We start from the raw sequence: 25,380 nt of genomic DNA on the forward strand, positions 1-25,380 counted from the left end.
GGGCTTGAGGATTTGGGGATTTGGGACGGAGCCCTGGAATGCCGGGCCCGCCCCCCGGCACGTGAGGCGCCCCCAGCAGTGGCACCGAGTCCCCAAGGCCACCCCCCGCCGGGGTGACCCTGGCTGGCGGCCCCCAAGGCTGTCCCCGGCCGGGGTGACCCGCCCCGCGCCTCGTTATCATTTTTGGGGCACATCCCTCCTTTCTGCCAAGGCCACCGTGTCACCTGTCCCGGGGCCGGCGGGGCCCGCGCGGTGCCACCCCCGGCGCGTGGCGGTGGCGGTGGCGGGGGCTGTCCCCGCGGGGGGCGGGCGGGAGCAGCTCCGTGAGCTCGCCATAAGAGCGAGGCCACCGCGTCCCTCCGGGCCACCCTCCCCATGCTCGCCCAAGCTGTCACCAAGCCCGGAGCCCTGCGGGGATGTCCCCGAGCCGCAGCCGCGTGGTGTCGCCGGCTCGGCGGGGCTGCCGGCGCAGTCCCCTCGGCTGTCCCCTCGGCTGTCCCCTCGGCTGTCCCCTCGGCTCCCCGGCCCTTTAACCAGGTGCCGGGCGAGTGGCGAGCGGGCTGGCTCAACCTGTACCGCTTCTGGCAGGAGGGCGGCCTGAGCACCCTGCACCTCAGCATGGCGCGCAACTTCCGCCGCTTCGGGCCCATCTACAGGTGAGGTGGCCGTGTCGCCTCCCCGTGTCCCCTCCTGTGTCGCCTCCCTGTGTACCCTGCCCCTGCCACCCCCCTGTGTCCTCTCCCCGTGTACTCTCCTCGTGTCCCCTCCGTGTGTCCCCTCCCCGCGTCCCCTGCTCGGTCCCCTGCCTCTGTCTCCTGCCCATGTCCCCTGCCCGTGTCCCCTGCTAGTGTGCCCCTCTCGTGTCCCCCCATCCGTGTCCCCTCCCCGGTCCCCTGCCCGGACCTCTGCCCCCGTGCCCAGACCGTGTCCCCTCCTTGTGTCATCTTCCCGTGTCCCCTGCCCGGTCTCCTGTCCCTGTCCCCTGCCCAGTACTCTCTCCGTGTCCTCTCCTCGTGTCCCCTGCCCATGTCCCCTCTCCTGTCCCCGTGTCCCTTCCCGTGTCCCCTGCCCGGTCTCCTGTCCCTGTCCCCTGCCCAGTACTCTCTCCGTGTCCTCTCCTCGTGTCCCCTGCCCATGTCCCCTCTCCTGTCCCCGTGTCCCTTCCCGTGTCCCCTGCTGTGTCCCCTCCCCGTATCCCCTTCCTGTGTCCCCAGCTCTGTCCTCTGCCCCTGTCCCCTCCCTGTGTCCCCTGCCCATGTCCCCTCCCTTGTCCCTTGCTCGTGTCCCCTCTCTGTGTGCCCTGCCCATGTCCATTTGTCCGTGTCCCCTCCCATGTCCCCTCCCGTGTCCCCTCCTGTCCCCAGCCTGGCCATGTTCCCAGTCCGGGGCTGAGATGCTGGAGGAGCCTGGCCCATGAGGGACAAGAAGGGAGGAGACAGGGACAGCGGGGTGGCAGAGACAGGTCCTGTGCCCTCTGAGGGGACAGGGGCTGGGGGTCAGGAGAGGAGAGATCCTGTGCTCAGGGAGGGGACAGGGAACTTGGGACGGGATTTGGGGACAGATGCTCTGCCCTGGGAGGGGACAGGAACACTGTGGCAGCTGGGGACAGATGCTCTGCCCTGGAAGGGGACAGGGACACAGTGGCAGCTGGGGACAGATGCTCTGCCCTGGGAGGGGACAGGAAACCTGCACAGGGAGGGGACAGGGACCGAGGGGAGGGAGGGGAAAAGGGCTGTGAAGGTCAAGAGGGGACAGGGACTGTGGGGCAGGGCCCCGTGGATGCAGGACTTGGGGATAGCAGGGACAGGACATTGCCATGGGAACAGGACATTGCTATGGGGACAGAACAGGACACTGCCATGGGGACAGGACACTGCCAGGGGGACAGGGGAGGACATTGCCATGGGGACAAGACAGGACATTGCCAGGAGAATAGGACACTGCCATGGGGACAGGACAGGACATTCGCAGGGGGACAGGACAGGACATTGCCTTGGTGACAGGAGAGGACATTGCCACGGGGACAGGACACTCCCATGGGGACAGGACATTGCCATGGGGACAGGACAGGACACTGCCATGGGGACAGGACATTGCCATGGGGACAGGACAGGACACTGCCATGGGGACAGGCCATTCCCAGGGCGGGGTGCTGACTGTGGGGTCCCCCAGGGAGAAGCTGGGTGTCTACGAGAGCGTGAACATCATCAGCCCCGGGGACGCGGCCACGCTGTTCCAGGCCGAGGGGGCCCTGCCCGAGCGCTTCCGCGTGCCCCCGTGGGTGGCCTACCGCGACTTCCGCAACAAACCCTACGGCGTGCTGCTCAAGTGAGTGCCGAGCTCAAACCCGGCGGGGGCACCCCAAAGCCGGGCTCCTCAAGGGAGTGGGGACCTCAAATCCCCTCCAGTGAGGGGGGATCCCAAATCCCCAGAAGGGTTTCCACGAATTCAGGTTCCTGATGATCCTCAAGTGAGTGAGGATCCCAAATCCCAGCTCCTCTCACTCCTCAAGTAACTGGGGATCCCAAAGCTGGGCTCCTGTTGCTCCTCAAGTGAGTGGGGACCCCAGATCCCCTCCAGCAACTGGAGACCCCAAATTCAGGCTCCTCAAGTGAGTGCTGGCCCCAAATCCCCTCCAGTGAGTGGGGACCCCAAACCCGGGCTCCTCAAATGATTGGGGAACCCCAAATCCCCTCAAGCAACTGGGGACCTCAAATCCAGACTCATCAAGTGAGTAGGGACCCCAAATCTGGGCTCCTGTCACTCAAGTGATTGGGGATCCCAAATCCCCTGCAGCAAGTGGAGACCCCAAGTCTGGACTCCTTATATGAGTGCGAACCCCAAATCCCCTCCACTGAGTGGGGACCCCAAATCCGGGCTCCTCAAGTGAATGGGGACCCCAGATCTGGGCTCCTTAAGGGAGTGGGGACCCCAAATCCCCAGGAGTGCTGACCCCAAAGCTGGGCTCCTCAAGTGAGTGCAGACCCCAAATCTGTTCTCAAGTGAGTGGGGACCCCAAATCCCCAGGCATGGGGACCCCAAATCCAGGCTCTTCAAGGGAGTGCTAACCCCAAATTTTGGCTCCTCAGGTGTGTGCCAACCCCAAACTCCCTCAAGTGATTGAGGGACCCCAAATCCCCTCCAGCGAGTGAGGACCCTAAATCTGGGCTCCTCAAGGGATTGCTGACTCTAAATCCAGGCTCCTCAAATGATTAGGGGACCCCAAATGCCTTTCAGCGACTGGGAACCCCAAATCCGGGCTTCTCAAATGATTGTGGGACCCCAAATCCCCTCAAGTCATTGGGTGACCCCAAAATGCCCTCAAGCGAGTGGGAACCCAAATCCAGGCTCCTCTAGTGAGTGGGAACCCAAATCTGAGCTTCTCAAGTGATAGGGGGACCCCAAATCCCCAGGAGTGGGGACCCCAAATCTGGGCTCCTGTCACTTCTCAAGTGACTGGGGACCCCAAATCCCCTTCACTGAGTGGAGACCCCGAGTATGTGTTCCTCATATGAGTGCTGACCCCAAATCCTCTCTAGTGAGTGGGGACCCCAAACCCGGGCTCCTCAAGCGAGTGCAGACCCCAAATCCCGTCCAGTAAGTGGGGACCCCAAACCCGGGCTCCTCAAGTGAGTGCTGACCCCACATCCCCAGATGTGGGGGCCCCAAATCTGGGCTCCTGCCGTGACAGTCCCAGGGCAGGACACAGGCGCGGCCGGAGGGCGTTGGGGACATTGGCCGCGCTTTGGGGACGTTGGCTGCGCTTTGGGGACATTGGCCGGGTTTGGGGACGATGGCCGGGCTTTGGGGGTGCCATCGGGCGTGTCCCCGGGGCAGGACGGGCGAGGCGTGGCGCTCGGACCGGCTGCTGCTCAACAAGGAGGCGCTGGCCCCCGCGGCCGTGCCCGGCTTCGTGCCGCTGCTCAGCGCCGTGGGCGAGGACTTCGTGCGGCGCGCGCGGGCCCAGGCGCGGCAGAGCGGCCGCGGCTGCTGGACGGGAGACTTCAGCCAGGAGCTGTTCCGCTTCGCCCTCAAATCCCCAGGAGTGGGGACCCCAAATCTGGGCTCCTGTCACTTCTCAAGTGACTGGGGACCCCAAATCCCCTTCACTGAGTGGAGACCCCGAGTATGTGTTCCTCATATGAGTGCTGACCCCAAATCCTCTCTAGTGAGTGGGGACCCCAAACCCGGGCTCCTCAAGCGAGTGCAGACCCCAAATCCCGTCCAGTAAGTGGGGACCCCAAACCCGGGCTCCTCAAGTGAGTGCTGACCCCACATCCCCAGATGTGGGGGCCCCAAATCTGGGCTCCTGCCGTGACAGTCCCAGGGCAGGACACAGGCGCGGCCGGAGGGCGTTGGGGACATTGGCCGTGCTTTGGGGACATTGGCCGCGCTTTGGGGACATTGGCCATGCTTTGGGGATGTTGGCCGCGCTTTGGGGACGTTGGCCGTGCTTTGGGGATGTTGGCCGCGCTTTGGGGATATTGGCCGCGCTTTGGGGACGATGGCCGGGTTTGGGGACGATGGCCGGGCTTTGGGGGTGCCATCGGGCGTGTCCCCGGGGCAGGACGGGCGAGGCGTGGCGCTCGGACCGGCTGCTGCTCAACAAGGAGGCGCTGGCCCCCGCGGCCGTGCCCGGCTTCGTGCCGCTGCTCAGCGCCGTGGGCGAGGACTTCGTGCGGCGCGCGCGGGCCCAGGCGCGGCAGAGCGGCCGCGGCTGCTGGACGGGAGACTTCAGCCAGGAGCTGTTCCGCTTCGCCCTTGAGTGTGACAAACACCCCAAAACCCAAAAGAACCCCAAAACACCCAAACACAAAAAAAACCCAAAGCCCCCCAAAGACTCCTAAAAACCCCCAAAACACCAAAACTCCCCCCAAAAAACCCCCAACCCCCCCAAGAAACCTCAAAGAAACCAAAAACCCAAAAAAAAGTCCAATCCCCCCCTAAAAAACCTCAAACCCCCCAAACCCCAAAAAACCCCCGAAACCCAAGAAAACCTCCCAAACCCCCAAAGAACCCAAAAAACCCCACAAACCCCCCAAAACCCCCCCAAACCCCTCAAAACTCCCCAAAACCACCAGCCCCGGCCCGGCCTCAGGGATTGGCTAAAGGAGAGCGAAGAAGGGTGGCCCCTCCCCAGGTGGGATGTCCCCTCTCCTGGTGGGATGTCCCCTCTCCAGATGGGCTGTCCCCCAGAGCACCCGACACTGTTGGCAGAGCAGCTTTTTGTCCTTTCCTGGCCACCAGCTGGTGACAAACCCAGCCCCTCAGGGACAAACAGGAGGCCAAGCCAGGTCTCCATGGCCACGGCAAGGCTGGAGGTGGCCTTGGGGACAGGGACGTGTCCCTGACGGTCAGTGGGAGTGCCTGGGCCAGGTCTCCATGGCCTTGGGGACAAGGACAGGTCCCTCACAGTCACTTGGAGCACCTGGGGCTGGTCCCTGTGGCCATGGGGACAGGGATAGGGACAAGACATGTTCCTGACTGTCCCCATCCTCAGTGGTGTGCCACGTGCTGTACAGGGAGGTCCCTCTGGCCACGGGGACATGTCCCTGACTGTCCCTGTCCCCAGCAGTGTGCCACGTGTTGTACGGGGAGTGCCTGGGGCTGGTCCTTGTGGCCATGGGGACATGTCCCTGACTGTCCCCATCCCCATCCCCAGCCATGTGCCATGTGCTGTACAGGGAGCACGTGGGGGTGGTCCCTGTGGCCATGGCCATGGGGACAGGGACAATGACATGTCCCTGACTGTCCCTGTTCCTGTCCCGAGTGGTGTGCCATGTGTTGTACGGGGAGCGCCTGGGGCTGGTGCCATGGCCATGGGGACAGGGACAATGACATGTCCATGACTGTCCCTGTCCTGTCCCCAGCAGTGTGCCATGTGCTGTACAGGGAGGTCCCAGTGGTCATGGGGATGAGGACAATGACAATGACACATCCCTGACTGTCCCTGTCCCGTCCCCAGCAGTGTGCCACGTGCTGTACAGGGAGGTCCCTCTGGCCACGGGGACACGTCCCTGACTGTCCCTGTCCCTGTCCCGTCCCCAGCGGTGTGCCACGTGCTGTACGGGGAGCGCCTGGGCTTGCTGCAGGATTTCGTGCAGCCCGAGGCGCAGCGCTTCATCGAGGCCGTGTCGCGCATGTTCCACACCACGGCGCCCATGCTGTACCTGCCGCCCGCGCTGCTGCAGCGCCTGCGCAGCCGCACCTGGCGCGAGCACGTGCAGGCCTGGGACGCCATCTTCTACCAGGGTCAGTGCCACCCCGTCACCTCCCCCTGTCACCTCACCCTGACACCTCTGGGGATGCCTCACCCTGTCACCCTGCCCTGTCACCTCACCCCATCAGCTCTCCCTGCCACCCCTGGGGACACTTCACCCTGCCACCTTGTCCTGTCACCTCACCCTACTACCTCACCCTGCCACCTCTGGGGACACTTTGCCCTGTCACCTCACCCTGCCACCTGTCCCTGCCACCTCTGGGGATCAGCTCTCCCTGCCACCCCTGGGGACACTTCACCCTGCCACCTTGTCCTGTCACCTCACCCTACTACCTCACCCTGCCACCTCTGGGGACACCTTGCCCTGCCACCTCACCCTGTCATGTGACCCTGCCAGCTCGCCCTGCCACCTATGGGAACACCTCTGAGGATGCCTCTGGGTATGCCCTGCCACCTGTCCCTGCCACCTCTGGGGACACTTTGCCCTGTCACCTCACCCTGCCACCTGTCCCTGCCACCTCTGGGGACACTTTGCCCTGCCACCTCACCCTGCCACCTGTCCCTGCCACCTCTGGGGACACCTTGCCCTGCCACCTCGCCCCGTCAGTTCACCCTGTCACCTCACCCTGCCACCTCTGGGGACACTTCACCCTGTCACCTCTGTGTCACCCCATGACCATTTCTTCACCTCTCAGCCTTTCCCACGGCACCCCGCAGACACCTCAAAACCAACCATACAAACCACCCCCATAAATCCCGCTGCAGCCATCCTCCATCGTTCCATTTCTCCAAAACACCCAACCTTTCTTACAAAACTATCCCCTAAAACTCATTCCTGATCCAACCTTTCTTACAAAACCTCCTCCAAAACTTATTCCTGATCCAATTTCTCTCTCAGCATTATCCATCCTCTTCCACAATGTTTCTAAACCAACATTTCTTACCTCAAAATTTACGTGTAAATATTAAAATTTCCTACAAATCCATTTCCCACACGAGGGCACCTCTGGGAGGTTTCACCTCCACGATGAAGCCGCTCCCAAGGCGGTGACATTGATGTGTCCCCGGGGTGTCCCCGTGTCCCCTCAGCGGACCAGTGCATCCAGAACGTGTACCGGGACCTGCGGCTGCGGCGCAAGAGCAGCCAGGAGCACATGGGCATCCTGGGCAACCTCATCCTGCGCGACAAGCTGCCCCTGGACGACATCCGCGCCAGCGTCACCGAGATGATGGCCGGAGGGGTGGACACGGTACGGGCCTGGGGACACGGCCTGCCTGGGGACGGGACACGCAGGGAGAAAGTGCTGGGTGGGGCTGGGAGAAGGTCCTGGTTGGTGATAGGTGGGACAGGGAGGGAGAAGGTCCTGAATGGGGCAGGGAGAAAGTTCTGGTTGGTGATGGGTGGGGCAGTGCCAAGTTGGTAGGAGAAGGTCCTGGCAGCACCAAGCAGGTCCTGGCAGCTCTGAGCAGATCCTGGCAGCACTGAGCAGGTCCTGACAGCACCGAGCTGGACACGGTACGGGCCTGGGGACACGGCCTGCCTGGGGACGGGACACGCAGGGAGAAAGTGCTGGGTGGGGCTGGGAGAAGGTCCTGGTTGGTGATAGGTGGGACAGGGAGGGAGAAGGTCCTGAATGGGGCAGGGAGAAGGTTCTGGTTGGTGATGGGTGGGGCAGGGAGAAGGTTCTGGTTGGTGATGGGTGGGGCAGTGCCAAGTTGGTAAGAGAAGGTCCTGGCATCACAGAGCAGGTCCTGGCAGGGCTGAGCAGGTCCTGGCAGCACCGAGTAGGTCCTGGCAGGGTTGAGCAGGTCCTGGCAGCACCAAGCAGGTCCTGGCAGCTCTGAGCAGGTCCTGACAGCACTGAGCAGGTCCTGGCAGCTCTGAGGAGGTCCTGACAGCACTGAACAGGTCCTGGCAGCTCTGAGCAGGTCCTGGCAGCACCGAGCAGGTCCTGGCAGGGCTGAGCAGGTCCTGGAAGCTCTGAGCAGGTCCTGGCAGCACCGAGCAGGTCCTGGCAGCCGTGTGCCCTGTGTCTGTCCCCAGACGTCCATGACCCTGCAGTGGGCCATGCTGGAGCTGGCGCGGGCCCCGGGCGTGCAGGAGCAGCTGCGGGCAGAGGTCCTGGCAGCCAAGCGCGAGGCGGGCGGTGACCGTGAGAAGATGCTGAAATCCACACGGCTGCTCAAAGCCGCCATCAAGGAGACACTCAGGTGAGGAGGAGGAGGAGGAGCTCAGGTGAGGAGGAGGGGCTGCTCAGGTGAGGAGGAGGAGGAGGGGGTCCGGTGAGGAGGGGCCGCTCAGGGGAGGAAGTCACACCGCCCTCCCCGGAGTGTCCCCAAAGCCCCCGGTGGCACGTGTCGTGCAGGCTGCACCCGGTGGCCGTGACCCTGCAGAGGTACACCACGCACGAGGTCATCCTGCAGGACTACCGCATCCCGCCAGGGGTGAGGGGACAGCGGGACAGCGGGACAGCAGGGAGAGGGGGACACGGGGACAGTGGGGACATGGCATATGGGGATGTGGAGACATGGGGACACAGGGACAGGGGGATGTGGGGTTTTGGGGACATGGGGATAGGGGGGACAGGGAGATGGGGGGATGTGGGGACATGGGGAAATGGGGAAGGGGGGGACAGGGGAGAAGGGGACATGGGGATGTGGGGACATGGACACAGGCACATGGCGACAGGGGTATGGGGACACAGGGACATGGGGATATGGGGACAGGGGGTCACTGGGACAGAGGGACATGGAGACAAGGGGATGGGGGATGAGGGAACATGGGGATGTGGGGAGAGGAGGGGACACAGAGACACAGGGATATGGGGACAGGTGGTCACTGGGACACAGGGACATGTGGAGGTGGGGATGTGGGGAGATGGGGATGCAGGCAGGCAGGGACATGAGGATATGAGGACACAGGGACAGAAGGACAGGAGGACATGATGATACGAGGACACGAGCACATGGGAACATGGGGACATGAGGACACGAGGATACGGGGACACGGGGACATGGGGATGCAGGATGACACGGTGACACGAGGCCCCCGTCCCCCGCTGCTCCCGGCAGACGCTGGTGCAGGTGGGGCTGTACGCCATGGGCCGCGACCCCGCCGTGTTCCCGCGGCCCGAGCGCTTCCGCCCGCAGCGCTGGCTGGCCGCCGGCCCCAAGCCCTTCCTGGGGCTGGGCTTCGGCTTCGGGCCCCGCCAGTGCCTGGGCCGCCGCATCGCCGAGCTGGAGATGCAGCTCTTCCTCATGCACGTGAGTGTCGCCTGTCCCCAGCGCCCGGGGACAGCGCGGTGGCTGTGGGGTTCATCCGGCGGGGTCCCCAATGCCAGGGGTCAGCACGGTGGGATCTGTCCCCATGGGGTCCCTGATGTGAGGGGACACCATGGTGGCAGTGGGGTCCATCCCGCGGAGTCTCCAACATGAGGGGACAACGTGGTGGCTGTGGGCTCCATCCCCGTGGGTGAGGGGACAGCGTGGTGGCTGTGGGGTCTGTCCCACGGGGTCCCCAACACGAGGGGAAAGTGTGGTGGCCACAGGGTCTGTCCTGTGGAGTCCCCGGCATGAGGGTACAGCACGATGGCTGCGGGCTCCATCCCCGTGGAGTCCCCGGTGTGAGGGGACAGCATGGTGGTCACAGGGTCCATCCTGCAGGATCCCTGATGCGAGGTGACAGGGCGGTGGCCGTGGGGTCCATCACACAGGTCCCCAACATGAGGGGACAGCGCGGTGCCCGTGGGGTCTGTCCCATGGGGTCCCCAATGCCAGGGGACAGTGTCACTGGGGTGGCTCCAGGCTCTGTCCCCATGGAGTCCCTGAGGTGAGGGGACAGTGTGGTGACCATGTGGTCCGTCCTGCCGGTCCCTGACATGAGGGGACAGCGCAGTGGCCATGGAGTCTGTCCCCGTGGGGTCTGTCCCCATGTGGTCCCCGACACAAGGGGACAGCGCGGTGGCCGCAGGGTCCATCCTGTGGAATCCTGGCTTGGCTCGGCTCGGAGTGACCTCGAAGGTGACCCCGGGCCCGTCCCACCCGGTGTCCCCAAGGCCCCAGCGCCGTGTCCTCTCCGCCCAGATCCTGGAGAACTTCAAGATCGAGACCATGCGGGCCGTGGAGATCGGCACCAAGTTCGACCTCATCCTGATCCCGGACCGGCCCATCCAGCTGACCCTGCGGCCCCTCGAGGGCCAGCCCTGAGGAGGGGACACCCCGGGGACACCCCCACGTCCCCCGATGGCATTTGGGGACAGCGGGGACGCTCCCAGGGCCGCGGCCTCGGCTCGAGGCCTCGCTTTACGGGGAGACAAAGCGGGGCCGCCCCGCAGGGAGGGGATGGGGCTGGGGGTCCCCTCTGGCTCCCGGGGGTCCCACCGAGCTGCCCCGAGCCTCTGGAATGTCCTGGAGCCTCTGGAATGTTCTGGAATGTTCTGCCTGGCTCTGCTCCATGGGAAAGGGCTCGGCGGGGTCAGGCCGGGGGGGCAGCGCCCGGGGGGCTCGGGAAGGGCCGGGAGGGGCTGGGGGCACAGGGAGGGCCCCCATGGGGGATCCAGAACCCTCTCTGGGGGGGCAGGGGACACCGGGGACACTGGGGACACTGGGGTCACTGGGGGCATTGGGGGACACTGGGGACACTGGGGGCATTGGGGGCACTGGGGACACAGAGAGTCACTCCCAGGGGAGGGCTCTGCAGTGAGCAGTGAGACACTGGGGACATGGGGGACAATGGGGACATCAGGAACACCGGGAGTCACTCCCGGGGGAGGGGTCTGTGGTGGACAGGGGTCACTGGGGGACACTGGGGACACTTGTGACATTGGGGGACACTGGGGGTCACTGGAGATATTGGGGACACTGAAGGCATTGGGGTCACTGTAGGACACTGGGGACATTGGAGACACTGGGAGATGCTGGGGACACTGTAGGTCACTGGGGACACTGGGGGTCACCAGGGACACTGGGAATACTGGGGACATTTGGGACACTGAGGTCACTGGGGGCGTTGGGGACACTGTAGGACACTGGTGTCACCGGTGTCCCCTGTCCCCGCGCTCACCAGGGCCAGGCTGTGCTCCCGCAGGCGCGTCCCCAACTCCTGCTGCTCCCGGGCCCGGCTGCGGGCGGCCTCCTGCAGCTGGGACAGACCCAAACAGGCTGGGACAGACCCCAAAATGGGCTGGGGACCCCAAAACAGGCTGGGACAGACCCCAAACAGGCTGGGACAGACCCCAAACAGCGATGGGGATGCCAAAAGGGGCTGACGACCCCAAACCACGATGGGGGACCCTAAACCAGGCTGGGGACACCAAACCAGGCAGGGGGACCCAAACCGCACTAGGTGACCCCAAAACAGATTGGGTGACCCCAAACCGCACTGGGTGATCCCAAAAACATGCTACTTGACCCCAAAACCCTCTGGGTGCCCCCAAAAGCCCCTGGGTGACCCCTTCCCCACCCCGCGCTGCCCACCTGCCTCTCCCCCCAGGACAATGTGCCTTGTCCCTGTCACGCACAGGGTGGCAGTGCCCTGCCCGTGCCCGGCACGCACCCAGCCTGTCCAGCAGCTCCTCCCGGGTCAGCACGTCCAGCTCGGTGCCGCGGAGCTGCGCCGGCTCCCGTCCCTCCATCCCATGGAAGTGGCACTGGTGTGCCCGGGTGTCCCCATGCAGGTGGCACTGGGTGTCCCCATGCAGGTGGCACTGGGTGGCAGTCGCGTGTCGCGGGCTGTCTCGAGCGGGGCTGGCTGTGACAAGGCAGTGCCACCACCAGGTGTCCCCTTCGCACAGCGGCTCGCGGGCTGGCGCTGCTCTGGGGACACGGGGACACCGACACGGGGACACCGACACGGTAACACTGAAAGTGTGACATTGGTGACACTGACCCTGTGACACTGGGGACACTGACACGTGTGACACTGTGAGACACCCTGTGACACTGACACGATGACCCTGACACTGTGACACTGACATTGGTGACACTGACACGTGTGACACTGACCCTGTGACACTGACACGGTGTCACTGCCATTGTCACACGGCCATTATCACACTGCCATTGTCACACCGCCAGTGGTCACGCGCCCACCCGGACCCCCCGCGTGTCCCCCCGAATGTCCCTCGGTCACCCCCGGGTGGCGGCGCTGCTGGGCAGGAGCGGGGAAGGGAGAGAGGAGGGAGAAGGGTGGGAGGGGCGGGAGAAGGGAGAGAGGGAGGGGAGGGAAAGGGGAGAGAGGGGAAGGAGAGCAGTGGGAGGGAAGAGAGGGGTGGGAGAGAGGGGATGGAAAGGAGGGAGAAGGGTGGGAGGGGGCGCGATCCCAAAGGATCAGGACGTTATTCCCAATCCCACAGCGATCCCAAAGGATCAGGATGTTGTTCTAAATCCCGCAGTGATCCCAAACGACCCAGGACGTTATTCCCGGAGGCCCAGGCTGTGGGATCAGGATCAGCTTTTCCCTGCTCCGATCCTGCCCCAAAGCTCATCCATCCCAAAACAGGACTGGCACTTCCAGAGGGGCAGAACAGCTCCCAAAACCCCCAAATCCTGGAAAAAGGTGTCTAAAAATACTGCAAAAAACCCACTGTCTTAAATTTCCCTTCTCTGCCAGGAAAATGCCATTTTCTGGGGGTTTTTAGGGCCGTGAATGGCTCTGCTGGAATGACATTGATGATCCCGAAGGGATGTGATCAGTAATTTCCAGCCATATCAATCAATTCCCAAATGAACAATGGGAAAAGGGAGCCAGGAGAGGGAGAGGGGGAAATGGGATGGGAATATAATGGAATAAATCTGGGAAGGGGATGGAATCGGATCTGTGCTATCCATGGATCCACCCATCCATCATCCATCCATCCATCCATCCATCCATCCATCCATCCATCCATCCCTGGGAATGGGGTTGGGGATTGTGCCCGGCAGGCACAGCTCGGGGCGGGGCCGTCTCTGTCGCGACTCAGCCGTGTCGGCGACACCGGGAGGAGCCGCTCTCCTCCCCCGTCCGCACCGTGTCCCCCTGGCCCTGGCCGCTCGCCGCGGGGCGGGGACTGAGGAATCGGGGTCGGGAGCGGGAAAGGCGGGCGGGATCGAGGCGGGGATCGATTCCTGCCCGGATCGATGGTTCCTGCCCGGAGCTGGGGGACACCGCGCTCCCCGGATCCCGCTTTTCCGCGGGGGGAACGCTCCTGGGGCGGGACGCGGGAGCAGCATCCCCCCCCTCTCCCGTCCCCGTCCTCCCTCCCGACTCAAGGCTCGCTGAGCGCCCGCACGGGCCGGCATCGCCCCTGGAATTCCCGCATGGATCGGGAATAGCAGCAGCACGGGAGAGTCCGACCTGCTTTGCCTCCATCCTCCGAGGGATGCGCGGGCGGGACGGGAGCCGCGCCCCGACGGCATCGCCGCCGCTCCGGGGGAAAGCGGGAACCGCACAGCGGCGGCGGAGGGCCGAGCAGCACGGGCGCCTCCGCTTTTTTGGGGGCGTTATTTCTGCGTTTTCGGGGGTACCGGCGGTGCGGGAGCGGCCGCGGGCGGCGCCGACCGGGTGGGTGGGTGGGTGGGTGGTGGGCTGGGAGAAGGAAGGGGGTGGCGAGCGGGCGGAGGGGGAGGCTGGCAGAAATGCAAATCGCTGCCTCTCGCTGTGCCTCGGCAGCCCAGAGCCCGCACGGCCCCGCCGCCGCTCGCAGCTCAGCCCCGGCAGGCGCGGGGGCAGCGGGCGGGGTCCCCCCGGTCCCCCCGCCCCTCGGCCGGCTGGCAGGAGGAGGATGAGGAGCGCCGGGAAGGGCTGAGGGTGGCGGAGAGGCACCTAGGAGAGGGTGAGTGGCGGGGGACAGGGGGACAGGAGAGGGGGAATAGGGCGGGGATGAAGTAGGGAGAGACGGGGGAAAGAGGGAGGGGAGAGCTGGAGGGAAGGGAGAGGAGAGGGAAGCGAAAGAAATAATTGGGGAAGGAGGGATGAAAGCAGAGGATAAAGAAAATGGAGGTTAATTAGTTGGTTATTTCGCGGGGGAGAGTGTGGGAGGAAAAGCCTGATAGAGCCGGGGAAAAGAAAGTGAGAAGGGTGGGAAGAGCCGCCTGGGAAAGGGAGAAGGAAAAACCTGATCGAGCCGAGAAATAGAGAGTGAGAAGGGTGGGAAGAACCGGCCAGGGGAGAGGGAAGGAAAACCTTAATTGAGCCTCGAAATAGAGAGTGAGAAGGGTGGGAAAGGGAGAAGGAAAAACCTGATCCAGCCGGGAAAAAGAGTGAGAAGGGTGGGAAGAGAAGGAAAAACCTGACTGAGCCGAGAAATAGAGAGTGAGAAGGGTGGGAAGAGCCGGCCAGGGAAGGAGGGAAGAAAAACCTGACTGAGCCGAGAAAAAGAGAGCGAGAAGGGTGGGAAGAGCCGCCGGGAAGGGGAGGAAAGCGGGGGAGAGGGCGAGCAGGGGATGCGCGGGAGGCAGCGGGCGGCAGCCGGGGGGAGCCGGGCACAGACAATGGGGCGCGGCCCCGCCGCCTCCACCTCCCGCCGCCGGGCGGGGCCGGGGCGCGCTGGCGCTGAGCCCCGCGCTGTCCCCTGCCAGGGGGACATGGCCCCGCTGCTGGCGCTGCTGCTGGCGGCCCTGCTGGGCTCGGGCCGGGCGTGCCCGGAGCCGTGCGCTTGCGTGGACAAGTACGCGCACCAGTTCGCCGACTGCGCCTACAAGGAGCTGCAGGCCGTGCCCGCGGGGCTGCCCTCCAACGTGACCACCCTGAGCCTGTCGGCCAACAAGATCAGCTCGCTGCCCCGCGGCGCCTTCGCCGAGGTGACCCAGGTGAGCTCGCTGTGGCTGGCGCACAACGAGATCGCCACCATCGAGCCCGGCGCGCTGGCCGTGCTGGCGCAGCTCAAGAACCTGGACATCAGCCACAACCAGATCGTGGAGTTCCCCTGGCGGGACCTGCGCAACCTGAGCGCGCTGCAGCTGCTCAAGATGAACAACAACCGCATGGCGCTGGTGCCGCCCGACGCCTTCCGCACGCTCAAGGACCTGCGCTCGCTGCGCATCAACAACAACCGCTTCGCCACGCTGGCCGAGGGCATCTTCGACTCGCTGGGCTCGCTGTCGCACCTGCAGATCTACAACAACCCCTTCGAGTGCTCCTGCGCGCTGCGCTGGCTGAAGCGCTGGATGGAGAGCACGCTCATCTCCATCCCCGAGAAGGACTCCATCGCCTGCGCGCTGCCCGAGCGCCTGCGCGGCGTGCCGCTGGCCAAGCTGCCCGAGCTGCGCTGCGCCGCGCCCGCCGTCAGCATCACCTACTCGCCCGAGCTGGACGCGGCCGAGCTGCCCGACGGCTTCACGCTGAGCCTGCACTGCGCCGCCAGCGGCTCGCCGCCGCCCGAGCTGCGCTGGAAGATCCGCACGGCCGGCCAGAGCCTGGAGCTCGGCGGGAGCGGCCCGGAGAGCGCGGCCAAGGAGGAGCCGCGGCCGGAGCCCGAGCGCTTCGTGGCGTTCAAGAACGGCACCTTGGTGATCCCGCACCTGAGCAAGCGCGAGGAGGGCACCTACACCTGCGTGGCCACCAACGAGGTGGGCAGCAACCACTCCTCGGTCAACGTGGCGGTGGCGGGCGCGCAGAAATACCCGCCGGCGCCCGGAGGGGACCCGCTGGGCGGCAAGGGGCAGGCGGGCGACAAGAAACCCGACGCCGAGGCGGCCAAGAACAGCGTGCTGACCCCGGAGGAGAGGGGCAAAGCGCTGGGCCCCACCCGGCAGAGCCGGCCCGGCTCGGCGGCGGGGCCGGAGCCTGAGGGCCGGGGCCGGGTCCCGTTGGAGCCGCCGGGCCTGGAGAAGAAGTGCGGGGCCTCGGCGGGCGGCTCCAAGTACATCTCCAACCACGCCTTCAACCAGAGCGGCGACTTCAAGCGGCACAGCTTCGAGCTGGGCGTCATCGCCCTGGACGTGGCCGAGCGCGACGCCCGGGTGCAGCTGACGCCCACCCAGCCCGGCGGGGGCCACCTGGGCGTGCTCTACCTGTGCCAGCAGGGCCGCCAGGGCCACGCCCTGCTGCAGTGGTCGCAGATCGAGGCCGGCGTGAACTCGTACTGGTTCCAGGGCCTGAGCCCCGGCACCAACTACTCGGTGTGCCTGAGCTCGCCGGGCGAGGAGTGCCGGGTGCAGGTGGTGTTCACCACCAAGAAGGAGATCCCGTCGCTCATCATCATCGTGGTGGTCAGCATCTTCCTGCTGCTGCTGGCCACGCTGCCGCTGCTGGGCGCCACGTGGTGCCACCTGCTCGCCAAGCTGCAGGCCAAGCCCTACAAGCTGATCATGAAGGCACAGAACCCCGACCAGATGGAGAAGCGCATGGCCGCCGACTTCGACCCCCGCGCCTCCTACCTGGAGTCCGAGAAGAACTTCGGTCCCGGCGAGGCCGAGGCCGAGGAGGAGGAGGAGGAGGAGGAGGCGGGGGATGAAGAAGGAGCGCGGTGGCGGCGCGGGAGGGAGGGGGAAGGCGCGGCGGAGCTGGAGAGGGAGGAGAGCGTGGCCGCCAGCTCCATGGCGGAGTCGCAGTCCAAGGGCGGCGCCGAGGAGTTCGAGGTGCGCTCCGAGTACAGCGACAAGCTGCCGCTGGGCGCCGAGGCCGTCACCATCTCCCCGGAGATCAACGGCAACTACCGGCAGCGGCCCCGCTGAGCCCCCGAGCCCCCGCCCCCGCTGCCCACCGCCGCTTCGCCCGGGGAAAAACCTCTGGGAACGAGCGGAGCCGCCCCCGCCTCTCCTCCCCCTCCTCCTCCTCCCTCCCCTTCCCCTTCTCGTCCGGTGCTGCCGGGATGAGCCTCCCACGATTTCGTTTCCATTTCGGGCACCGGTGGTGCTCGCTGCCGGCTCGGCGGAAACAACGATTCCCTCTCCCCCGCCTCCCTCCGCCACCCGCCAGCCTCGGATTTTCTTTCCCCTCCGAGTTAAAAAACGAAAAAACCCCGAGAAAACGGCTAAAAGCAAAAAGCCCGATAGCCCCAAATTCTCTTTGCTGGAATCGGTTCAGTCCCCGCCGATCCTCGGCGCCCGGTGAGTCCCCTCGGCTCCCCGGTTCTCTCCTGTCGAGGCCGGAGCTGTCCCCGCCGCTCCCCGGTGTGTCCCCGCCGCTCCCCGGTGGGTGCCCACCGCGCTCCGGCTCATCCCGATTTTCCCCGGCGAGTGCCGACATTCCCGGTCCCCGCCACTCCCGGGCGTTTTCCCCCGCTCCCCGATGATCCCGGGGCTCCTCGCTCCCCGGCACTCCCGGTCGATGCTCCCCGCGCCCCGGTGGGTGCCGACATTCCCGGTCCCCGCCGCTCCCGGGCGGTTCTCTCCAGCCCCCGATGGATATTGGTGCTCCCCGGTCCCCGCCGCTCCCGTTCCCGGTGGGTCCCGCTCTCCCCGTTCAGCACCGGGCTCACCGGGACAGCTCCGCGCCCCCGAGGCGCCGGGGGCTCCCCAGTCCCCGATTCCCGCTCCCCAATCCCCGATTCCCGTTCCCCGTCCCGTCCCCTCGGTGTGTTTTGGGTAGAGTAGCCTTGTAGCCAAGTGTGTGTGCCGCAGACGGGCCCGGAGCCGGCGGCAGCGGTGGCCGCGGTGGCCGCGGTGGCCGCCAGCCCGCTGGCCACTCGCCCCGGTGCCGCGGAGAGCCGCGGGCGCTTTCTCTGCGCGCTTCTGTCCGTGACGAGTCAATAAAAGGGATTGAAAGTGGAGCCGCCTCCGTGCTTGGGGGGAAAAACCGGGATCCTGTCCCCAGGGCGGGGAGGGGACAGCCAGGAGGTGGCACCGCCACAGCCGCCTCCTTTTATGTGTTTTACCACATTTTTTTAATATCGTAAAAACATCAGTTCATTTTTTCCGGCCATAAAGCAGGCGCGGAAATCGCGTTTGCGTGCGAACGGAATCGCCCAAATCTATTAAATCTTCCCTATAAATTCACTCCGGAGGGGAAAAAAAAGGAATTCCATTTTCCCCCGGTGAGCATCGGAATCCGCTGGAGCAAGGAAACATCCCACGGATGTGTGTTTTCCATCATTTCATGGATCATTTTCTGTCGTTTTCCAGATAATTCTCTATAATTTTAACTATCATTTCTATCATTTTTATATAATTTTAGATATGCTTTCTATCATTTTAAATATGTTTTTATCATTTTAGATACGATTTCTGTCATTTCAGATATCTTTTATTTGTCATTTTTCCTGTAGTGTGTTTAATTTTTGATGGAATTTCTACAATCTCCATCTTTTTTTTTTTTTTTTTTTTTTTTGGTAAAAAAATAACCCCAAACCTCAGGTCTTTTTGACTTTTTTCCTCCCCAAACTCCTCTCGCTGCCGGTGCCACCTCGGTTCCCAAGCACTCCCAGCAGTGATCCCAAAATTCCCGCTGGATTTCTGCTCCCAATCCCATCCCACCGATGAAATCCCCCCCGGCGATCCAACATTCCTTTCTCCAGGGGAAAAATTGCCCAAATCCCTCCAAAATCCCCCCAAATCCCGGGAGTCTGAGGCTGCTCCAGGTGTTCAGATCTGCCTGGCAGAGCCTGGATATTCCCATAATTGTTGACATTCCCATAATTGTTGCTATTTCCATAATTAATTGTGGATATTCCCACAATTGTTGACATTCCCATAATTGTTGACATTCCCATAATTAATTATGGATATTCCCATAATTGCTGACATTCCCATAATTGTGGATGTTCCCATAATTGTGGATGTTCCCATAATTGAGCGTCGCGCTCGGGAGTCACGGCGGGAATGGAAAAAGAGCAATGATTCCAGCTGCCTTTAATTAGGGATCCGTAGATTCCCGGGAATCCGGGATTGAGGCTGGGATTTGCTGCTCTCCAGGAGGCCACAAATAAAGGGGGGTGGGGATTTACATTTTTCCTGGAAAAAAAATTCCTGCTGGGAATGGTTAAAGCATCCATGGAGTGCTTGGAACTCCCAAAAATCCTCTGGTTTTATCCCCATGGCTGGAATGAGCGGAGAGGTCTGGAGGGAATTCAAGCCTTGTAGTGGGAATGTCCCAGTTCAACCAGTTGGGTATGTCCCAGTTTGACCAGTCAGGAATATCCCAGTTTGGCCAGTCAGGAATTCCCAGTTTGGCCAGTCGGGAATTCCCAGTTTGGCCAGTTGGGATGGGCAGGCCCAGTAGGATCCAATTGGGAATGTCCCAGTTTGACCAGTCAGGAATGTCCCAGTTTGAACAGCTGGGAATTTCCCAGTTTGACCAGTTGGAATGGGCCAGTTGGGAATGTCCCGGTTTGACCAGTCAGAAGTGGCCCAGCTTGACCAGTTGGGATTGGCCCAGTATGACCCAGTTGGGAAGGTCTCAGTTTGACCAGTCAGGAATTTCCCAGTTTGACCAGTTTGGGGTGGACAGGGACCATTCCCATTCCCATTCCATTCCCATGTAGGATCTGCAGGATGAAATCCCCACAATCCAAATTTTCTGGCCTTTTCTCAGGAATTCTCTGCAGGGACATGAGGAGGTGGCCCTTGGGGACATCCCCAGTGCCATCCCCATCTCAGGAGCCATCCCCGGTGCCATCCCTGGTGTCATCCCTGAATTCGGGAATTTCCTCCTCCCTCCTGATCCAGCCCCGGTCCCACAACCCCTCTGCGGGTCACCCCGCCACCCTGTGTCCCCAAAGCCTGTCCCCAAATGATGTCCCCAAAGCCTGTCCCCAAATGGGGCTTTGGGGGATTTTGGGGGTCAAGGGTTTGAAGGGGGGACAAGATTTTAGGGGATTTGGAGGTCGGGGGTGTGGGGGGAGAGGTTTAGGGGCATTTTGGGGAACAGGGAATTGGGGTGATGGGGTTTTAGGGGATTTTGGGGTGCAGAGGTGTGGGTGGATGGGGTTTTAAGGGATTTTGTAGGGTAAGGGTGTGGGGGGAGAGGTTTTAGGGAATTCTGGGGATCAGAGGTGTCAGGTGACAGGTTTTAGGGGATTTTGGGGGGGACGGGGTGGGGGGATGGGGTTTTAGGGGATTTTGGGGGCAGAAGTGTGGGGTGATGAGGTTTTTAGGGGTTAGGGGTGTGGGGTGACAAGGTTTTAGGTGATTTTGGGGTACAGGGAATTGGGGTGATGGGTTTTAGGGGATTTTGGGGTACAGGGAATTGGGGTGATGGGGTTTTAGGGGATTTTGGGGTCAGGGATTTGGGTTTATGGGTATTTAGTGGATTTTGGGGGGCAGAGAAGTGGGGTGATGTGATTTAGGAGATTTTGGGGGCAGGGAATTGAGCTAATGGGTTTTAAGATTGATTTTGGGGGGCAGGGATGTGGGGTGACAAGGTTTTAGGAGATTTTGGGGGGTAGGGGTGTAGGGTGATGGGGTTTTATGGCATTTTGGGGGACAGGAATTGGGGATAACTTTTTTTAGAGGATTCGGAAGCTCACGAGTGTGGGGTAATGGGTTTTAGGGGATTTTGGGGGGCAGGGATTTGGGGTGACGGTTTTTTAGGGGGTTTTGGGCTCAGGGGTGTGTGCTAACGGGTTTTAGGGGATTTTGGAGGAGCCGAGGACGGGCCCCGCGGGCGGGCGCGGGTCGGTGCCATGGAAAACAATCCGGGCCCGGGGGACGGGGAGGGGACGGGCCGGGAGGAGGAGGAGGAGGAGGAGGAGAAGCCGAGGAGGGCCCGGGAGCGGCGGGGCCGAGTCCAGCGGAGCGGGGACAGCGGGGATCCGCCGGCGGTGACGGGGCGGGGGCGCGGGCCTGGGGAGAGGGGCTGGAGCGGGAAAGAACGGGAAAAAATCGGGAAAAAACTCCGGGAAAGGAGGGAAGGAAGGAGGCAGGGCGGTTATTCACGGCTCTGGAATGCGCCGGGAGGCGGCGGAGGAGCCCCGGGGGGCTCTGGAAAAGGGGTGGGATGCCACCCGGAGCTCCAGGAGGGAAAAAATTCCAAGATTCCCCTCCCCAGTCCCCGGGAGATGGGGTCTGTCCCTCCCTGAGTACCCCAAAATGTCACCTGGAGCTCCCCCAGAGCCAGCGGGGTGCCTTTGCCACCCCTCAGATCCCGATGGGGTTTATTCCCGAGAATTCCCGCTGGGAATGGCATGGCTGGGAATGGAGGGCAGGGGAATTCGCTTGCGAGGCTCAGACAAAGGGGTCTGGCTGCCAGCTGCTGGGAATTCCGAGCAGGAACGAACCTCTGGAGTGCCCTGGAAAAGTCACGGAGAGGGGAATGAGGAGTTAAGTTGGGAAAAATTCCCTTCCCGAGAATTCCAGCGGCCGCGGGGACCCCGCAGCCCCTGGCTGAGAGAGGCGCCGGGTTTTTTCCATGACACGGTCTGCCAGCCCACTGGAAATCCCAAAAATTCCTTGATTTATGGGAGGGCTGGTTGGGAAAGAGCTGCGGCGGCTCTGTTTGTCCTCAGCTCAGCGGGAGGAACCCGGAACCCCCCGGCTCCCGCTCCTCATCCCAAACAACGTTTCATCCCAAACCCGGAAAAGGTTTTCCAGAGGGGGAAGGACAAGCTCGAGGGGGAGAGGGGGGACTCCCCTGCTCAGGCTGGGATTTAGGGGATCTCCCAAACTGCTTTTGCCAGCTGGAATTGTTTTCCATCCCGGCTGTTCGGCCGGGCTCATTCCCGTCTCTGTCCCCGGCAGGACGCGAGGATGAGGCCGCTGCTCGGCGCCCTGGCGCTGGTGACACTCCTGTCCCCAGGCCTGGCCTGTCCCGCGCCGTGCTCCTGCTCCACCAAGAAGAACGGGCGGCTGCTGGCCGAGTGCGCCTACCGCGAGCTGCGGGACGTCCCGCGGGGCCTGTCCCCGAACGTCACCATCCTCACGCTCTCCGCCAACCGCCTGGGCCGCCTGGGCCGCGCCTCGCTGGCCGAGGCGCCCGAGCTGCAGTCGCTGTGGTTGGGCTACAACCACATCTCCTCGGTGGAGCCCGGCGCCTTCGCGGCCCTGCCGCACCTCAAGAACCTGGACCTGAGCCACAACCGGCTGGCGGATTTCCCCTGGCAGGACCTGCGCAACCTCAGCGCGCTGCAGATCCTCAAGCTCAGCAACAACCGGCTGGCCGCGGTGCCGCGCGGCGCGCTGGCCGGCCTGCGGGAGCTGCGCTCGCTGTGGCTCAACGACAACGAGCTGGCCACGCTGGCCCGCGGCACCTTCGAGGGGCTGCCGGCGCTGGCGCAGCTGCAGCTCTTCCACAACCCCTTCAACTGCTCCTGCAAGCTCTTCTGGCTCAAGGAGTGGGCGCACGGCACCTCGGTGGTGCTCTCCAGGGCCGGCTCCACGCTGTGCGCCGCGCCCGCGCGGCTGCGGGGCCGGCCGGTCACCGACATCCCCGGCGCGCTCTGCGTGCCGCCCTCGGCCCAGCTGACCTACCTGTCCGGCCCGGCCGCGGCCGGCCCCCGGGACGGGCTGACGCTGACCCTGCACTGCAGCGTGGCCGGCAGCCCCCCGCCGGAGATCCGCTGGCAGATCCGCACGGCCGGCCGCCGCGTGGACATCCACGGGCCCACGGTGGCGCGGGACGGCGGCGCCAAAGCGGGCCGGCAGCGCTTCCTGGCCTTCAAGAACGGCACCATGGCCATCCCCGACTTCGGCAAGGAGGACGAGGGCACCTACACCTGCCTGGCGGTCAACGACGTGGGGACGAGGGACGTGTCCATCAACGTGGCGCTGGCCGGCTCGGCCAACCCGGCCGAGGAGCTGCCCCGCGATGACCCCCAGGCCGGGCACCCCGGCGGGCACAGCTGCGCCAAGGGGGACGAGCTGGACCCGTCCGGGATGGGCGAGAAGTTGGTCATCGTCTACCGCGTGTCCGGCCAGGCCCGGAGCGGCGCGGGAGCCCGGGAATTCCACCTGGGGATTCTTTCACTGGCTCTGGGGTTGCTGCTCTGGTGAAGGGTGAGCGGCGCCTCGGGATTCCCGTTTTTCCGTAGTTTTTCCTCTCGTAGTGCCTTTGCTGAGCTTCTGGCATCCGGGAGCGCTCCGGAGCCCGATGGGGCCACCACAGGCCCGAGGCGGGTGGTCCAGCCCTTGACGTTCCCGCTCCTGGAGGAGCTTAGGGAACGTGGGGCTGATCCAGCCGGGATCAGCCAGGATCTGCCGCCAATTCCCGGCTGTCCCAAAGCGCCACTTCCTGCATTTTTCCCTGCCCCGATACGAGGGTGGCCACAGGAGGTGACAGTGGTGACAATCCTGCCCCAGAGCCACCACAGCTGCCAGCAGGGAGGGATCCAAGGACAAAATCCCTGGGAATGGGGTCCTGGGGGATACATATGGGACAGAGGATTGGGATGGACCCACAACCTTGGATGGGGAAGAAATTCCTGGGTTTTATCCCTGTAGGAGCATTCCAAGCACCACCAAGGCCCTGGAATGCTGCAGGAATCCCTAAAACCCCGACTGCCATCCCAAAAACCCATCTGGGCTGGACCCACCGGGCTTGAGCCAAAGATTCCCAAACTGTTCCCAGTGGGAATGGCGGAAAGATTGGGAACAACAGAGAACCTGAGCTGCCTTGAAGCCATAAACATTCCCCGAGTGCTCCAGAATTCCTAGCAGGACAAATATTCCTTCTCCAGGTGTACCGGGAAACCTCGGGGGATTTTGGGAATGTCCATGGCACCTGGACTGGGATACAGCACCAGAATTCCTAGTGGGAATCTAGGCGCGCCCTGCAGCCCCGTGGCCTTGTAATGCCCTGTAGGGACAGCAATAAATGCCTTTAATTAATGCCTTTAATTAATGCCTTTAATTACAAAATACCCATCATAAACACCTGTAATAAAGAAACAATCTTAATAAATACCTTGACTTAATAAATACCTTGAATTAATAATTACTTTTTTATAAACGACTTGAATAAACTCATTTTTTTTTTATCTAAACCAGCTGGGCTTCACTTGGTCTGTGCATCCCAAAATCCCCTCGAGCCATCAGCTCCTGGGCTTCCCCAGATTGTCCCCAACCCTCCTGGAACAGGGGACACTTCTGTCATTCCCAGCTATCCCAAATCCTTCCCAATGCTGAAGAATCCCCAGATTCTTCCCAATTCTGGAGCATCCCAAGATCTTCCAAACTTCCCTGCTCCCCACCCCCCCCACCCCAAAACTATAAGGAACTCCCAAAATCCTGGGACACCTCAAATTCCCACCCTGCAGCTCCCTGGGAATGGAAGTGACCCCAAAATCAGAGCCTGGAGCTAACCAGCCCCAAAATTCCGTGTCCAGAGGTATTTTAAGGAAAGGGCAGCCGAGTCTCTGTGGGGAGCTCCTGGATTCCCATAAATTTTTCCCACTGTGGGATAAAAATCATGGCCCCAATGGAAGTTTTGGGTTCATTTCACAGTATCTGACCTTTAAACTCCATTTTATCCCTGGGAATAGTGGGATCCAGGATTATTCCCAAAATTCCAGCTGGGAAGCAGAGTTGAGGATGCGGATTTGGGGTTTCCTTGTGAGCCGGGAAGCACCAGGAAGGGGAAGAAAATCCCAAATTCCGCCCAGGATGCTGCTGCTATCCCGAATACCACACAAACTCCATGGATCTCCAGGGAGCCTTGGGTGGGGCTGTGAAAACAGATCCCAAAATTCAGCCCCGCCCGTAGCACTGAGCTGCCACAGATTTTAGGGATTTTTAAAGGGATTTTAGAGATTTTAGGGATTTTTAAAGGGATTTTTTCAAGGTGTTTCAGGCTGCCTTTGTAGCTGCAGGGGTTGGGATAGGCTGGGTGGGAATCCTGGGAAAAGGGAGGGGTCTGTCCAAGGAAAACCAAAAGCATGGGAATCACCCCCGGTGCCCCCAAATCGTCCTGAGGGTGCTGGGAACATTCCAGAGGGAGGGAATGGGGTCCCTGGGATCCTGCAGAGAGCACCTCTGGCCAACCCCAAAGGAAATCCAGGATGATCTGGCAGCTCCATGGGCTGAGAATTCCCAAGGGAATCTTGGGGTGTTTGGGATCCACCAGGATCCTGCTCATTCCAGCCCAAAAAGGCAGGAATTCCAGGATTTAAGAGCAGGAAGAGATAATCCAGCAGCCCCTCATTCCCATCCTGATGGTGTTTTATCCCCAAAATTCCCCATTCCCATTCCCACCCTTCCCAAAGCTGTGGGAATGCGAAGGGAGCAGTTTTCCCATAAAACTGCCCTAAAGCGGGATCACGGATCGGATCCCAACATTCCCAGCTGGAGCAGAACCCTGAAATCTCTGCTGG

General features: G+C 62.6%; 2 protein-coding genes across 2 annotated transcripts; both read left to right on the forward strand.

Moving 5' to 3' along the window:
* The first annotated feature begins 43 nt into the window (after nucleotides 1-43).
* Nucleotides 44-10,435, forward strand: LOC121343597 (cholesterol side-chain cleavage enzyme, mitochondrial). Its single transcript, XM_041418894.1, has 9 exons — nucleotides 44-656; nucleotides 2,173-2,328; nucleotides 4,568-4,767; nucleotides 6,049-6,252; nucleotides 7,310-7,470; nucleotides 8,265-8,431; nucleotides 8,587-8,665; nucleotides 9,293-9,484; nucleotides 10,304-10,435. Exons 1-9 carry the CDS (start codon nucleotides 376-378, stop codon nucleotides 10,424-10,426), a joined length of 1,563 nt encoding a protein of 520 aa, XP_041274828.1. The 5' UTR covers nucleotides 44-375; the 3' UTR covers nucleotides 10,427-10,435.
* On the forward strand, nucleotides 8,329-24,023 carry ISLR2 (immunoglobulin superfamily containing leucine rich repeat 2). The gene is made up of 3 exons (XM_041418893.1): nucleotides 8,329-8,431; nucleotides 14,777-16,777; nucleotides 21,815-24,023. The coding sequence occupies exons 2-3, from the start codon at nucleotides 14,783-14,785 to the stop codon at nucleotides 23,063-23,065; spliced, it is 3,246 nt and encodes a 1,081-aa protein (XP_041274827.1). The 5' UTR covers nucleotides 8,329-8,431; nucleotides 14,777-14,782; the 3' UTR covers nucleotides 23,066-24,023.
* Nucleotides 24,024-25,380: the final 1,357 nt, after the last annotated feature.

Source organism: Onychostruthus taczanowskii, unplaced genomic scaffold (assembly GCF_017590055.1).
Source record: "Onychostruthus taczanowskii isolate IOZ18803 unplaced genomic scaffold, ASM1759005v1 scaffold6, whole genome shotgun sequence".
NCBI classification, from domain to species: domain Eukaryota; kingdom Metazoa; phylum Chordata; class Aves; order Passeriformes; family Passeridae; genus Onychostruthus; species Onychostruthus taczanowskii.

Excerpts from the sequence above, each read along its gene's own strand:
- ISLR2 (XM_041418893.1), top strand. The coding sequence starts at position 14,783 with ATGGCCCCGCTGCTGGCGCTGCTGCTGGCGGCCCTGCTGGGCTCGGGC. Across the intron at positions 16,778-21,814 it reads GCGGCGCCGAGGAGTTCGAG|GACGCGAGGATGAGGCCGCT; the intron begins GTGCGCTCCGAG and ends TGTCCCCGGCAG.
- LOC121343597 (XM_041418894.1), top strand. The coding sequence starts at position 376 with ATGCTCGCCCAAGCTGTCACCAAGCCCGGAGCCCTGCGGGGATGTCCC. Across the intron at positions 4,768-6,048 it reads GTTCCGCTTCGCCCTTGAGT|CGGTGTGCCACGTGCTGTAC; the intron begins GTGACAAACACC and ends TCCCGTCCCCAG. Across the intron at positions 8,666-9,292 it reads ACTACCGCATCCCGCCAGGG|ACGCTGGTGCAGGTGGGGCT; the intron begins GTGAGGGGACAG and ends TGCTCCCGGCAG.